The following is a 15,956-nucleotide window of genomic DNA, read 5'->3' as shown; positions in this document are numbered from 1 at the left end:
ACACGGATAGCTTAGGTGAATGAAATACTAAACATCGTAAAATTATTACAATAAATTGACAATATAATATATAAAGAAAAAAAAAAAAAAAAAAAAAAAAATTTGTTTATATAATTAATTACATTTAATTCACTACGTGCGTGTAAATCTTCCATTTAGAAATTATATCTTTTTATTTTTCTTTTCTAATTTACTAAGGTCTCTAAAAATCTGCTTTTTATATTCTTTCTGTTTTTTCAATTTTTTTGTTTCTTCCGCTGTAACTCGTGCTTTAAGGGCTCTAACCCTGTCTACCGTAGCTTTTCTAAGTTGTTTTTGCTTATGAGCATACGTCGTTCTAATCATTTTCATTAGACGCGCTACACTTTCTTCTTTGGCATCTCGTACAACAGCTACTCTACGTTCTTCAAATTTAGTTTTCCTTGTACGAGGATTAGGTTCAAGTTTAGGTTTGTCTTTATAAGGTAGTTCCTTTTGTAAATTACGTGGTATAATTAATGGTTTAAATACCTTCAAGGTTCTTTCAATAGGAATATAAAGTGAATCAGTGTTAATATTTGCACGAATATTCTTTTCTCGTTTTAATTGACCAGTTGTTTTCATTCCACGCCATTGATTTTTTTCTGCAGGAGGTAACAAAAGTGATGTTACAGGATTATAGAATTTTGGGACCTCGACTCTATACCAAGTACGACAAAAAACTATATCACTCAACAAAATTTTATCCTCAAATGAAGCACGGAAACAACCTTCCGGTTTCGAAACTGCTTTTTTTATTTGACCACGAATACCAGAAACTGTTTTTATCTTTGCACCCTCAAATTTAGCTACTTCTAACGTACTGTTAAACATATCCTTAATAAAGGCCGTTTTTTTGTAAATTTTCATCGGTACACCAGTCAGTTTTAATTTTTTCATGATTTGAGTACTTTTATCCATTTCTACAATCGAACCAGTTGCTGCTATTCTAAAACCTGGTTCTCTACTGGCAATATCCTGAATTGCAAGAACTCCAGTACCTTGTGGCGTGATAGGGCCCCAAAAATGTGCCATACAAGCAACATGTTCAGGGGTATATTTTAACATTCTACTACGTAGATTATCTTCTAATTTAGAATAAATCGGTAATGTTTGAAATCTTCTCCAACCTACAGAAAATATCAATGGATCTTTACTTTTTAAAATTCTCGAATACCATCGATGCTTTTTAATTCGCGTTTGTACATAACCTATATTCTCTTCTCCATGTAATAATCCTCCAATAATGAGTGGATACGACGGATCTAAATTTGTAATTATTTCACAAGGTACAGTTTGTATCTCTACACGCACATACATCCCTGGACGATAACCTTCTAATTGAACTCTAACATCATCATCTATCCCTTCAAATTCTGATTTGTTTAATTCTGCTTGTTTATCTACCTCTTGCTTTAATTCGTCGTAATACGATTTTGATTCTCCATTATCGTACTCGGTATCAAATTGTTCTTTTAACTTTTTTTTCTTCTCAAGAAGCTTTTTCTTTTCATCTATTTCATTATTTTCTGCTTGTTGCGAATCATCTGTCTTATGTTTTTCTCCAGTTTCTAAATCCTCAAAATCTCCATACACTTCATCTTCATTCATATCATCTAATTTTAAAAGTTCCTCTGCGTCTTCAGATTCTTTCCACTTACCAGTAACAAAACAATTAAGTAACAACACTTTATTCTCCTCAGCCAACCAATCACGTGAAGATTCTTTTGAAAAGAATACGCATTCATCCAAATTTTGTAATTCACGCTCTTGTAATTTTTCTTTTTGTTTTTCTTGTACGATTTTAAATATTTCACCAACTGATTCATTATAATTTTCATCTTCTTGTTCTTTAACATTCTTATCATTATTCTGTATGCCTTTATCAAATACTCCATAAACAATTTTCATTAAATTTTTATTACTTTCTCGACGATTTATAAATGCTTTTCTGGCTTTGTCCATTAAATTAGTCTTCCATTTAAATTCATCTGCAATTTCTTCCTCACTTTCATTCTCACTTTCATTCATATTGTGATCTTTTTTTCTCAACTCTTCTTCAAAATCATTATCATTATCATCATCAGAATTATCTATTTCTAAACCACCACGGGAATCATCATCACTAAGCTCATCAAAACTTTCATTATCACTTTTATTATCACTTTCATCCAGATTCCTATTGCTTGTACTTGCCTCCAAAATATTAAGAACTTCTGTAATTTTATTCTTAACTTGGATATCGGATTCTTTACTTAAAGAATGATAAACTTCTATTTCTGCTTTATCTTTAACTTCCTCATTACTATCATCTTTAATATCATCATCTACATCACTATCTTCTTTATTAGAATTAATAGAATGAATTTTTTTCTTTTTGTCTTTAGAGGTTATCAATTGTAAATCCTGATTCTTTCTTTTAATACCTCTTCTATTTGTATTTTCTTCTATATCATCATCATCATCATCATCATCATCATCATCATCATCATCATCATCATCTTCATCATTTTCATTATTGAATTCTTCAATATTATTATCCTCTTCTTCGTTACCATCAGAATCATCCTCATCAGAAGTTGCTGGTGCTGCTGCTGCTGTTGTTTCTTTGGAATCAGAAAAAATAACTTTCCTTCTTATTCTTCCATCTTCAATTACATTTTCTCCAATGTAATGAGAATTAAAATCTTCATTAATATCCTTAGATTTTATTGGAGCAGTATCACTAAATAATTGTAATTCGCTATGTTGTAACTTTTGATCTAATGTTTCTTGAGTATCCATCAATGCCCCAGTTAAACCTGTATCTTCCTCTTTATGAGAATGACTACCTGCTAATTCTACATAAACTGCATCTTTATCATAAACAATTCCACCAATCCCAGAAAAGGGTGCATATATTAATCTTTCTTTTTCTATTAATGCACGTTTTTTTAATTGTTCAGGAAGAGGGCACGGATCAGGTAAATAACTTACATCTTTAATTCTAAGATCTCCACAGCCAGGCATATGAATGGAAGATTCTTTATTCAAGGGAACTCCTCTAACATACCTGTATAAAAATATAATAACACATTCTATAATTTTATAATATATTAAATAAATATATAAAATATAAGATTTTACTAACCCATATAAACATATTGTTCTATCAACTTTGGCATTTTTCCTTATCAATTCAGGTGATGTTAAATCTTCTATCCTATCTGCAAGTATATAAGGATGGGAGGTACGCCAAGTCAATGGCCTAAATTTCATAACCGATATAAATCTTGACAGATTTTTTATTTCCGTGCGAAGATATTCATCGTGAATTAATCCAGAAAGATAAAATAATTTTGCACCAGCATATACTTCAGTCCAAAATCTATGTTTCAATATTTTCTTTGTTTTTCTCAATTGTTTTGCATTTTTAAATAAATCTAAATGAGTTAATACTCCCATAATTCTTGGCATACCATGAACTTGACATATATTGAGAAATTCAAAGACCTCCATTTCAAAGCCAAAAGATGCATCCACTAATAATAATACCAAATCAGCTACTTTTGCAATATCTATCATACAACTTATGTCATTATTACATTCCATAAATGTAATCCTTCTTTTCTTGCCGGATACTACAGTAACAGGACCAATTATATTGGTTAATGGTTGTTTAACATAACTTTTTATTAAACATTGTATAAGTAAGGATTTCCCAACTTTAGGTGGTCCTACAATTGCGACCAATATTGGCGGTGGCTCCAAAGGCGTTCTATCTACTACAGGAATATGTTGCTTTTTAGTTTCAATATCCTGCTTACGTCTAAATCGTCGTTCCGCTTTAATAGCTGAATTAAACGTAAATGCTTTTGGATTTTTCTGTTTATCCGTCAATTCTTGAACATGTTGATTTTTCGCTTTTTTCTTTTCCGCTTTACGACCAGCATTACGTTCTCTATGCGTCTTATGTTTTAAATTATCTTCTTCGTTAGACATTTTCTCAAACTCGTTATATTTCTTTTATAAATATTACAAGATATTTATCATTCTAAATCATTATAAAATCGTTTTACTTACTTGTAAATCTAAGCAGTACGACCATGCGTCTGTCTTCTAAGACGTGGTTAGGTTAAATACTCCAGTGAAATGATATGCCGATAAGAGAGAGTACCGACAGTACGATCGAAGCGCCATCTTCACGAAAAATTTATAAACTATTGATTTATCGATACTCGATGAAAACTGTTTTACCTATAAAGATTCAAGGGTAACTATTTTATCGACATACGAATTCATATATATATGTATATGTATGTATATATATATATACATATAATATTAATATTTAATAATAATTTAATTTTAATTTAGACCGATATAAATCATATGAAACGATTAAATTATTTATTTGATTATTAATCGATAATTAAGATTCACGCAATTCGACGGACTATTCGATATAAATTATAAACTAGACTAAATGATTCGATATAAATTATTGAAACTAGAAGAATCATCGACGAATTATTCCGTATATATTATTTGTACAATCTATTCCCAAATGAATTTTGTCAATCTCAAATCAGAAACGAAATATGTCGATAGATCGGCCCAACTGTTAAATTACGATGACGAAAAATTATCGTGTTTCGATTGAAGACATTGTCCATTTTGAAACCTCACAATACTCCTGGTCGATTGGAAAGTCATCGATCATATATCTTAATTCGTACAATGGCGCGTGATGTTGTAAAATTTGAGACGATGATCGATCGTTTTCTCTCTTCTTCGAGTTATATCATTATTCTGGTGCGAAATAGTTTATATTTCGTACGTTCATCGAACGAAAACTAAAATATAATAAACGAAAAAAATTACGAAATTGCAAAAGTAAATTGCGAATTATCCGAAACTTTAAATGATTCGTCAAATGTAAAAACGTATGTATAGATGTATGAAAAAAAAAAGAAAAAGAAATAATAAGAAAATACAATTTAATGAATCGTTCTTCTATATATATGTATATATATATATATATATATTATTCTACACACGTAGGTATATAAAACGTAAATCGGTGTTCCGGTCTGTCAAACAAAGCGGGGACAGCTGTCACCTTTTAAAATCACGCGAAAAAAAATCGTTTTAATATACGATGCTGCGCGGCGTGCACTTGTCTACAATTGACTTGCCTCGGACCGCAACGAATCGCGATGACGATTGGGGTAGATTTTTAAATGGGAACATAATTTCAGTCTGCGAACATTCCCATTGCAATATATAGATATACACAGACATATTATACTTATATATTTATGATTTTAAGTTATTACAATTTTTTTTTCCCTATCCATATATACAGAAATAAGATGAAATCATTGATAGAAATCCAAAATTAATGATCTAATTAATTTATTACACAATTAATATTAGTTTAATTATCAAATAATTATTCGTTCAAATTTAAAAATTAACAATTAATAAATAACACAATAGATAGAAAATTTAATGACGCGATAATACGATTTAAGTTCCAATTAACGCGATATACACTAAAATACGTAGAAACGTCCTCAATCGTGTCCCGTTATTCATCGACAAATTTAATCGTATTGGGGCAAACGAATGGAGGGCACAGATGGTACGAGAACGGAACCGTCTATCGAAGCCTGACTTTCTGAAATCAGGAAATTCGCTTGATGATTCGTTTGATCGAATTAATTTGGAGGAAACGAAAGTGTTTAAACGAAAATCCGTATTGGTTTATCATTGGTATTACAAATCAAACAAACGCATTATGTTTTATAAATTCTAATAAGTTCAACAAAATGAGAAAAAAAAAGAAATATCAACGAGAAGAATTACTTTAATAATTCTTATCCGTAATATTTCAAAAACTTGACGTTAATAACAATAATATAAAAAAAAGAAAGAAAAAAAAAAACAGAAATTATTTCTCGTCGTATGTTAGATATTTCGATATAAATAAAAGGATTAAATATATGACGAACGATCGATCAATGAGATTATTATTGTCTTTTAATTCGTGCACAACGATCAGAATTTACGATATTAAACAGAACGAACTAAAGATATACTATAATACACGAATAGATTTCGTATAATCGAAATATCCATTATAACTTACTGGATTAAGTAACATAATATCCAATAAATTCATATTTTCGATTGTAAAAAGGACAACGAAACTCAAGCAACAAATCGTAAAGTATAAGAATCGTTGTTAATCGTAGAACGAAGAAGGGCGTGCGGCATTCATCGATAGAGAACAAAGTGTCCAGCACGAAACCGACAATGTCACCCAATTATCGAACGATTGTCCCACGGTCCCAACTGTCAATGCTGGTCAAGTGCTGGTCTCGATCAAGGGAGTGACTGACCATCCTTCGAGTCGACCTTTTACACCCTCGGAAAACTCGAAAAGTATTCTCGGAAAGAAAGATAAATATATATGCAGGATGTCCACTGACCAATGCCGAATATAAGTTAGCATAGATTACAAACAAAATTTTAACTGGAATCGTTTTATATATACATATATATATATATAAATAACTTTAATATTATAGATCGAAAAGAATGTTTATCGATAAATAAATCGTGTCTTCGAAGAAATTAATCGACGAATGATCAATATTTTTGTCGCTACTCGCATAGCGAATCGTAAACATATAAAAGAAAAAAAAATTCATCGACGAGATAACCTAACAATAAGTTTATCAATGATATTTTTTTTTGTTTCTTGCCAATAAAAGGCATTTAAAAAAATGGTTACTAACGTACATATCTAACGATGACGTTCATCGATGATCGATGTTGACGTATGTAAACAATGTTAGATACGTCTATTTACTTAACGTCGATTAACTTTTTTTTTCGTAGAATTAGTCTCCAATGAAATTGAAAAAAGAATAAAAAAGAAAAAGAAAACAAAAAAAAAAAAGAAGACACAAAAAAAAAAAAGAAAAACGAAAGAAAAATGTTTCGTCGCGAAGCACAAAACGAAAAAGAATATATCATTGATAAAACTTATTATAAGAAACGATTCTTGTTTCAGTAAATAGAAAAAGAAAAAAAAAATAGATACGAAGGTATAAACAAAATGATCGATATATCGACGATATATCGAATCGGTAACGAGATATACCTTTTTCAAAACATTCACCCTCTCCGATCGCGACTGTTTTCGCAACTAGAATACATATATATCTACTGAATAGATTTTCCTAACGGTGTAGGAACGTAATTTTATGCATGTTTGCTTTACGAAGGGGAACATATCTATATGAAATATATATATATATATATATATATATATATATATATATATATATATACATATACATAAAAGAAAAAAAAAAGAGATAGAGATTCCCAATCGATTGTTTGTCCAGAATATGGACTGACCACTACCCAAATGCACTCGACTTTGCTATACTCATATGCATACATCTGTATATTGTATATATTACATATACAACATACAGATCTATACATTCATAATATACATTTCAAAACGAAATAACGAACAAATATTTCCCAGAAGAGAATCATATGGGATTCTTTCGAAAGTAGTTCTTTTTTCTTTTTTTTTTTTTTTTTCTTGTGAAATTCTATGAAGAAGAAAAATAAGAAGTTTAAAAATGAAGAAGTAAACAAATAAAAAAAGAACTTTACAGCAAGTATCTATTCTCTTTTTATATATTTAAATATATCTCCATTACATGTAACTATCTCTATCTCTCTTTCACTTTCTCTCTCTCTCTTTTACTCTTACTTTTGGAGTCTAGTTTAAGTGGCATCCATAGAGATGCACCGGGACAAAAACGTCTTTGGCTTCGACTTTCTCTTTCTCTCTTACTCTCTTACTCTCTTTTTTCCTCCTTCTCTCTCTCTCTCTCTCTCTCTCTCTGTCTCTCTCTTTCACTTTTAGTTGCTCTTTTCCGAACGATACACATACTTAAGCACACGCGCGCGAACGCGAACACCTCGATTTGTGCCACGTGACTTCACGTGCAGAAGTCGCGTGCAGACCGGAAGCAAGAGCCGGATACTTTAGCCTGCCTCATGGTTCCGAGACACGGGAACACGTTATAAGTCATCGATATTGTGACCTGCACAAATTTTAATGCACGCGTGACTCAGACAACGACATTACGTATTTCGTTTTTTATTTTTATTCCTTTTTTCTTTTTTTATTTAAAAAAAAAATTTTTTTTATCCCATCTGCTTCTTCTCTCTCTATCTATCTATCTATCTATCTATCTATCTGTCTATCTTTCTTTTTAAAAAGAAAATATAAAATCAAAAAAATATAAAATAAATCGTAGAAGAATTATTGACTGTCTAATTTCTTCTTTTTATTTTTCTTTTTTGTCTTTTTTTTTTTTTTTTTTCTTGCACCTATATAGACGCAATAAAATATATTTTCAAAAATAATTCTCAGACGAATTTATATTAACTCTCAGCATCATGAAGATATTGGATCATTGGTGATGATAATATCACCCGTGGGAACTTGGTCCCTTTAATAGCTAGAGGGTAAACTGGTTAAAAGGGGAGCAAAGGGATGCTACATAATACGAATAATAACGAATGAAGAAAGAAGAAAAGGAAGAAGAAGTATAAGAAGTAGAAGAAGAAGTAGGTAAGTACTTGGAAAGGTAAGAGGAATATTTAGGACCACACAGTGCGACGAATAATGGCCGATCACGAGGCGCTCAAAAGAAAAGAAAAGAAAAAAGAAAAGAAAAGAAAAAAAAAGAAAAAAGGACAAGAAAATGGTCGCGTGTCTACTACACGCGTAATCCACTTTCCTTGTGTTTTTTTTTTCTTTTCTTTCCTTTCCTTTCCTTTCCTTTTTATTTTCGTTTCAACGTCCTCGTTTCTTTCAAATTAAACGTGGAATTAATACGACAGAAAGAACTATTAAAGTAATTGACGAATTTTAAATTGTTATTCGATTCTTGATTCTTACGTCAGACATTTGTTCGGAATATGGAATAATTCCTCGATTCAAAATGAAAGAAAAGAATTTCGGTGGGAAAGAACAAAAGAAATTTGCCTTTCTGATTTATCAATTATTTGAATATACGTAATGAAGATTATCGAACGTTGAGAAACGTTTATCACGGTCACTTCGATCGTTATTGAAAAGTTAACAATACGATTAGTCAGCTTGGTTCCCAGTCACACGGTAGTAGCAATAATCGTGCGAGCGCGTGCTGCCTACGATTCCTGTGTGAACTTTTATCGTGATCGCACCCTCCCCTCGTCATCCACGATCACCTCTATGTTCTAAATCCCTCCCCTTTACCCCCTCGTCATACTGAACGCGTTACGATGTCCACTAGTTTGCGATAGATCGTGTATCTGTCTGTGTCTATCTGTGTCCGTGTACACGTCAACCAAAGACCCCAAACGGGATCTAGCTTTCGACGCGTGTATGCACGCGTATAACTTGAAAAAGAGAAGAAGGGTGGAGAAAGATTCGGTGGGGTGAAGGGTGGCAGGATAAGAGGGGTAGGAGTGAAGAGATTGCGAGAGTATGGGGTGTGGGAGAGAGTGATCGAGGGTGGCCGATCCAAGTGATTTCATGGTGGCGCACGTATCAATTTGAGGGATCGACGAGGGATAAACGACGGTGATTCTCGACTTATCTCGCTATCGATATTTCCATGTTACTTCGATTAACTAATTCCATTTTATTTCTTTATCGTCTATTTGAATACGCACAATTTATATAAATAATTTAAAATTCAATGATATTAAGAAAAAATGATATTATCATGATGATAATTATTAACCGAAAGAAAATTAATTATCAATCAAAGATCTCGATGATAGATTTTCAATTAAGAATTTTTATGGGATAAAAGATATAGATCTCGATTTGCATATTAGAACAAATAACGTGGACAATCAATCTAATCCGATGAAAGAATATAAAGATAGAAATAGATACGAAAAGATGTTTCCTGAATGAGAAAAGAAAAGAGGTTGATGAGGAGGGGGAGGAGTGGAAGGGGAAGAAAACTAGGGACACCGCGAGTAGAGGAAGCGCCACAGGCGTTCCCACGAAAATCGCCCCTCTTGATCTCTTAGCTCGTTCCCCTCATGTTCGTGTAAAAGTCCCTCCCTCCCTCTCTCTCCTTCTCTCTCTTTTTTTCTCCCTTCTTCTCTCTCTCTCTCTCTCTCTCTCTTTTTTCTTCCCTCCTAACTCTCGCCTTTGATCCATAGGGTTCCAGCATAGCTTTCACCTTTGAGAATCGTACAGGAGGAAAAGAGAAGAACCCATAGCCCCCTCCCCACTCCAAAAATATACGAGAATACTCCCCACCACTGGGTCTGAAACAGGGCACGCGGCTCGTGTGCCGTCCCTGGGTCCTCCCGCACACGACATACGTCCGCCGCCACGCGACCGATGCACACGCGTGCGGGAGCTAGCAGCAGCAGCAGCAGCAGCAGCAGCAGCAGCAGCAGCAGCAACAGCAGCAGTAGTAACAGCACTAACAACGACACTAACTACAGCAGTAACCAGGAATTGCAGCAACGCCAGCAGGATCAGCTATCGCGGCAATAGTGTGTGTTCACCCACCTTCTATATTCTACGTGGCGACGGGGATAAGTGCATCCGCGAAGAAGTCCTCGCGATAGCAAATTCAACATATCCAAATCCTGACACGCGACCTCAGGAAGCTGTGCCACGTGTGAACCCGATCGACAAGTGCAATCCAAAGTTGTTGTTATATATATATATATATTTTTTTTATTTATTTATTTTTTTTCTTTTTTCTTTTTTTTTTTTTTGAATCATTATTCGTCTTCACGAGTTTCTTTATTTTTTTTTCTTTTTCTTCTTTTTTTGATTTCTTTCAATTTTGCCAAAAAAAAAAAAAAAAGAAGAAGAGAAAACAAAAGGAAAAGTGACATCAACGATATTAATCCTCGAATATGTCGATCAATATGAATCAAGGTAAAGTGTTCTACGAAGGAGAACTATCGAAGAACTAAATCGTTTTAATGTCTACGTTTGATTCATTGGACCAACGATTATTATTCAAGGTTATTCAACGAGCATTCTCGCTCGCTTGATACCGCAATGCGACTCATATGACACTTCGTCCATCTAACAAAAGCATCGTTATGGGATCTATATTATACATGAGATAACACCTACCTAATTTTGAAAGTAAATCGTTCGATTATCCTGGATCACAGAGACTTCGTCGTAACATTAAAAAATTGACATTACGATTTTACGAGCACTGCCGATATCTTTGAAACTTCCAATAACGATTACTTTCTTCTTCTTCCTTTCTTCCTTCCTTCCTTCCTTTCTTCCTCTCTTTCATAAATAACTTAAACAGTTAATAAAAAAAAAAGAAAAAACTCTCGTGAGAAAATGTGGCGAGTAGTAGTAGCACGTTCGGACGAGAACAGTACTTTGTTGTCCTCGGACATTACTTCTGGTGCCGTAGCACCAACGCATTTACCATCCGGTCATCATTGGGGTTATCCACCTCCGCCGCATCATCCTCCTTATCAACCGCAACATCCTGACATGCGTCATCATCATGATATGCGTCCACCACCACCTGACCTTCGTCATCCTCCGCCATCCAATATAAACGATATCAGAACTCACGAAATGCAAAGACCTGACCTTAGGCATCAAGAGATGCAAAGACATCAAGATGCACAGAGACATCAGGATATGCATAGATCAGATATAATTAGGCATCAAGAAATAAGACATCCCGATGTTAGGCATCAGGATATGTCCGGGATGAGATCAGATATGACCGAGATCAGAACCAATCACGAATATTCTGATCTTAAAATTGACGAGATGAGATCTCAAGATGCTAATCAACAGCAACAACAGCAACAACAACAACAACAACAACAACAACAGCAGCAGCAACAGCAACAACAACAACAGAATCAAGCTCATCATCATTCGAGGAATCTCAAAAGAGCTATGAGCGACTCTGATTGCGATGACGTCTTTTCCGAAGAAAGCGGCAAGGAACCGTAAGTACATAAATAATATTCTAATATCTATTTCATCGAATAGTATGTAATAGGATTATCCTTGACATGAGAAAATTAATGTTCGATCGATATATGCTATAAAGAGAATAAACGAGCGCATATTCGATCGTTATTTTCTATACATATATATATACATAGAAATAAATAATAAAATTTATGAGAAAGTTGGATTGATAAATCGATGAACTATAAATTTGTATTTCATTCTGAGCCAGACATCAAAAGATTCAACCAGAGTCTACATTTTTCTTTTTGCCTTTCTTGTTACAGATGCAATTCACCCGGAGGTGATTCTTGTCAGCACGCATCGCGTAAACGTAGAAGGGGAATGATCGAAAAGAAACGCCGTGACAGAATAAACGCATCCCTCGGAGAACTGAGAAGATTGGTGCCTGCAGCAGCTAGAGACCCTCATAGTGCAAAATTGGAAAAGGCTGAAATACTTCAGCTCACGGTCGAACATTTACGTACTCTTAGAAATAAAGGTAAGTTTATATATGTATAAATACGTGTGCGTTCATTTAGCATGGAAGAAATATTACTTTTAAAAAATCATCTTTCTTAATTGATTCTAATAAATATAATTAACTAATACGATTACGAAAATACTTAACGTTAATCATGTTCAATCATCTAAATACATAAATATATCTAATATAAACGGTAATTCTAACAGTAAATCTAAGCCTAAGAAAATGCGTTCAAAATCGTAAATAATATATCCAACCGTTATTTCAAATAACGGAACATTATCTGAGGTAAAGCAAGTTCTCTTCCTCTCTTTCCTCTCTCGTTTCCTACTCACACCCCTTTGATATATCTCAACCCTTCGAGATTGCACCCATATCCTTTGCCGGTATTACCTATACGAGAAGGAAAAAAGAGAGAGAGAGAGAGAGAGAGAAGGAAAAAAAAAGAAAAAGAAGAAAATAAAGGTTGCAACGAACAAAGATGCAACATGATCATGTTAGATGATATCATAGACGTAAAAATAATCTATATAGTTCGAAAGATAAATCGATAATTTCCATCGATTGATTTAATTTCGATCTAGATTCTTATTTCCCTGCTTATCTAATAGCTAACCAAGCGCATCCTTTCGCGTATACGCGGTTGATTGGACACCATCGATCAGAAACAATTTAAAGCTACTTCCCAAGTCAAGGCCGATGCAGTTCCAACCTGCACCGAAGTAAATCGTATTTTCTCCCGTATCCAATCACTTCCTTCTCTGTATTTGTCTTTCTCTTTCTTTCTCTTTTCTCTCTCTTTCTCTCTCTCTCTCTCTTACTTTTTACAGCCGTCATTTGCCGATTCTTTTTAGACCGGAAGACACCTGTTGACCGTGCTCCAAGAACGGTAACTCCATAACCGAATCGCCATCTGTCGTTCCTATAGATTTTCCTCGTTAAAATGCATTCAATAAAAATAAAGGGTATCGTATCGCGACTCCGTGTGTGTTACTATTAATTAACTGTTTGTTGTGATACGCCTGCAGAATAATTTGTTACGCGCACCAGGGAACAATGTATATAAAAGTGTTTCTATGAAAAGTGCAATTCAATAAAGAAAGGTATAGAGAAGAGGGGCTGTAACACATCCTGCGGATTCAACGAGGAATATATTTATAGTAACGTCGATAAAATGACGACGTGAAAAAAATTTCGCGAAGGAATCGTTCGACCGTGAAATACGGCTATTTTAAAGTAAAGATAACAAAGAAAAAAAAAACCAAGAAGGAGAAATAGTTAAAAGATAAAATAAAGAAGGAACGTGAAAAAGAAAGAAAAAAGAAAAAGAAAAAAAAAGAAGACTCTCATGGCAAAATTTATTGAAGAGAACCGATCTTGTCGTTGAAGAAAGAAAGAAAAAAAAAAATAGGAACAAGATTTATCAGCATCTTCTTTACGATGTTTTATTACATTCTTACATCTATATATATATATATATATATATATATATATTCGATTTATCGAATGATTAGAAGAATACTTGAAGCTAGAGCACGTTTTGCGATTTTGCTAACCGATATATTAATCCTAAATCCTCCTGTGAATCCCTAAAAGCAGCAGGTGCTGGATCTAACTCGAAGATCCTGTGGGAAGCACAGGAAGTCAACGACTCTTCCTCGATGGCGTTCCCACGATTGGTGGCGGTACGAGAGAAAGAGAGAGAAAGAGAAAAAGAGAAAGAGAGAGAAAGAGCAAGAGAAGGAGAATGTGTTCGTGTATGTGTGTAGGGTGGCCTCGCACTAGCACCCCTCATGAAGAAGGCGCTGAGTTGCCAGCGACCGGGGCAGATGTCGAACTCTGTGGGAAACCAACTACCTAGTAGTATTACTAACTCACACAATCGTAAATCTTTCTTTCTCTCTTTTTCTCTTTTTCTCTCTCCCTCTCTCTTTCTCTCTCTTTCTCTATGTATTTCTCTACAATATTGAAAATATCAACGACAAGGAACAAGTGATCCATAAAAAAAGAAAAAAAGTGACCATTAGAAATGACTTAAATAATAATGTTTTGAATGATATATTAAAAAATGGATAATTATAAAATAACGAAAAAATATATGAACATATATAAAAGAAGTACATAAAGCATAGATTCCTTTAATAATAAAAATTGTCTAACTTTTAATAGACGTAGGATTTATAATGTCGTGGGACAGGGTACTTCCAATTGGTGTGCAAGCTTTGCATGTGGCTCCGGTCTATGGGGGTCTAAACGATTCCCACGCTACCTGTCCCATTGCCCCCTACCTCAACGATACAATACCTCTCCGGTTGGCAAAGCCAAGGCTTTTAGTCCATTTCAACTTTCTCTCTCTCTCTCTTTCTCTCTGAATATATACTCTTCAGCAAGAAAGCATTATGATGTCGTGACACAAAAACTTTTACTCTTCTTAGAATATGATAATAATAAAAATCTTTGCGAATGATTTTCCTTTCCATTTTTATAATATATTATAAATCATTGATCATCTTTGTTTTTATTTTTTGCAGGGCCCGATGGTTACGACAGTACTAAATTAGCTATGGATTATCATGCAGTTGGTTGGGGTGAATGTGCCGCCGAAGTTGGTCGTTACTTAATCACTATGGAAGGTTTGGATGAGAGAGATCCATTAAGGTTACGTCTTCTCTCTCATTTACAAAGTTTCCATAGGGAACATACAACAGGACCACCACCTTCAACCGGTGTCCCTGGGCCAGGTGTACCTTCAGCAACAACACTTACATCTACCTCAACAGTCAGCAGTTATGAATCTCCTAGCACGGTATCTACTGGTATGCCACCAGGACCTGGTACTATGCCACCATTACTTGGTGGTGGTGCTTTAGGTTGGAGCCAATATCCAACACAATATGCACAACAACAAGGCAAACCTTACAGACCTTGGGGAGCAGAACTTGCTTATTGAGGATACGATTATTTAGGAGAAAGTATATAAATAGTTCGATATTAATTTATAAAATTTTCTTTTTTGTTTCTTCCCATTTTTTTTTCTCTTCTTTCCTTTTTCTTTTTTTCTTTTCTTTTTTTTTCATCTTCGAATAAATCATTCTCTCTTTTCTTATATATTTCGATCGATTACTAATCCAATCGATTGTAATAGAAAACAAATTTTGTCGATCTTGACAATTTACAAAAGAGCCAACGAGATAATAATATCTTGTTTTTTTAGATTATTGTACATAAGTCATAGATGTGGTATATTTTGTATAAAACGATCTCTCGAAACGTATCTCAGGAATTTTATATGACCAAAAAAACTATTAGGATTAGATACGTCCGACAAGTGATACGATGATAGTCATATATATATATATATAGTATATTATATAGTATATATAGTATATATATATATATATATAT

The 15,956-nt window shown here is 33.7% G+C and overlaps 2 protein-coding genes across 4 annotated transcripts; one reads left to right on the top strand and one right to left on the bottom strand.

The window, feature by feature from the left end:
- Positions 1 to 9: 9 nt before the first annotated feature.
- On the bottom strand, positions 10 to 6,514 carry LOC124955776 (ribosome biogenesis protein BMS1 homolog). 3 transcript variants are annotated; one of them, XM_047510689.1, is made up of 3 exons: positions 6,152 to 6,514; positions 3,149 to 4,254; positions 10 to 3,070 (listed from the first exon to the last, which is right to left on the bottom strand). In XM_047510689.1, the coding sequence occupies exons 2-3, from the start codon at positions 3,997 to 3,999 to the stop codon at positions 163 to 165; spliced, it is 3,759 nt and encodes a 1,252-aa protein (XP_047366645.1). In that variant the 5' UTR covers positions 4,000 to 4,254; positions 6,152 to 6,514; the 3' UTR covers positions 10 to 162. The 3 variants fall into 3 exon arrangements, with proteins under 3 accessions (XP_047366645.1, XP_047366647.1, XP_047366646.1); XM_047510691.1 differs by lacking the exon at positions 6,152 to 6,514 and having other exon boundaries at positions 10 to 2,473; positions 2,504 to 3,070; positions 3,149 to 4,218; XM_047510690.1 differs by lacking the exon at positions 6,152 to 6,514 and having other exon boundaries at positions 10 to 2,498; positions 2,529 to 3,070; positions 3,149 to 4,218.
- A 3,019-nt stretch (positions 6,515 to 9,533) lies between these two features.
- On the top strand, positions 9,534 to 15,921 carry LOC124955781 (hairy/enhancer-of-split related with YRPW motif protein-like). The gene is made up of 4 exons (XM_047510706.1): positions 9,534 to 9,667; positions 10,264 to 12,060; positions 12,352 to 12,566; positions 15,083 to 15,921. The coding sequence occupies exons 2-4, from the start codon at positions 11,429 to 11,431 to the stop codon at positions 15,499 to 15,501; spliced, it is 1,266 nt and encodes a 421-aa protein (XP_047366662.1). The 5' UTR covers positions 9,534 to 9,667; positions 10,264 to 11,428; the 3' UTR covers positions 15,502 to 15,921.
- The last annotated feature ends 35 nt before the right edge of the window (positions 15,922 to 15,956 follow it).

The sequence above is a fragment of the Vespa velutina genome, chromosome 19, assembly GCF_912470025.1.
Source record: "Vespa velutina chromosome 19, iVesVel2.1, whole genome shotgun sequence".
Classification (NCBI taxonomy): domain Eukaryota; kingdom Metazoa; phylum Arthropoda; class Insecta; order Hymenoptera; family Vespidae; genus Vespa; species Vespa velutina.
The sequence above is the reverse complement of the archived record's forward strand: the minus strand, read 5'-3'. Positions and strand labels throughout refer to the sequence as shown.

What these genes read in the sequence shown, in the direction of transcription:
- LOC124955776 (XM_047510689.1), bottom strand. Translation starts at nt 3,999, where the DNA reads ATGTCTAACGAAGAAGATAATTTAAAACATAAGACGCATAGAGAACGT. An exon ending in AGAACAATATGTTTATATGG is followed by an intron (nt 3,071 to 3,148) that starts GTTAGTAAAATC and finishes ATTTTTATACAG; the next exon opens with GTATGTTAGAGGAGTTCCCT.
- LOC124955781 (XM_047510706.1), top strand. Translation starts at nt 11,429, where the DNA reads ATGTGGCGAGTAGTAGTAGCACGTTCGGACGAGAACAGTACTTTGTTG. An exon ending in GAAGAAAGCGGCAAGGAACC is followed by an intron (nt 12,061 to 12,351) that starts GTAAGTACATAA and finishes TTCTTGTTACAG; the next exon opens with ATGCAATTCACCCGGAGGTG. An exon ending in ACGTACTCTTAGAAATAAAG is followed by an intron (nt 12,567 to 15,082) that starts GTAAGTTTATAT and finishes TATTTTTTGCAG; the next exon opens with GGCCCGATGGTTACGACAGT.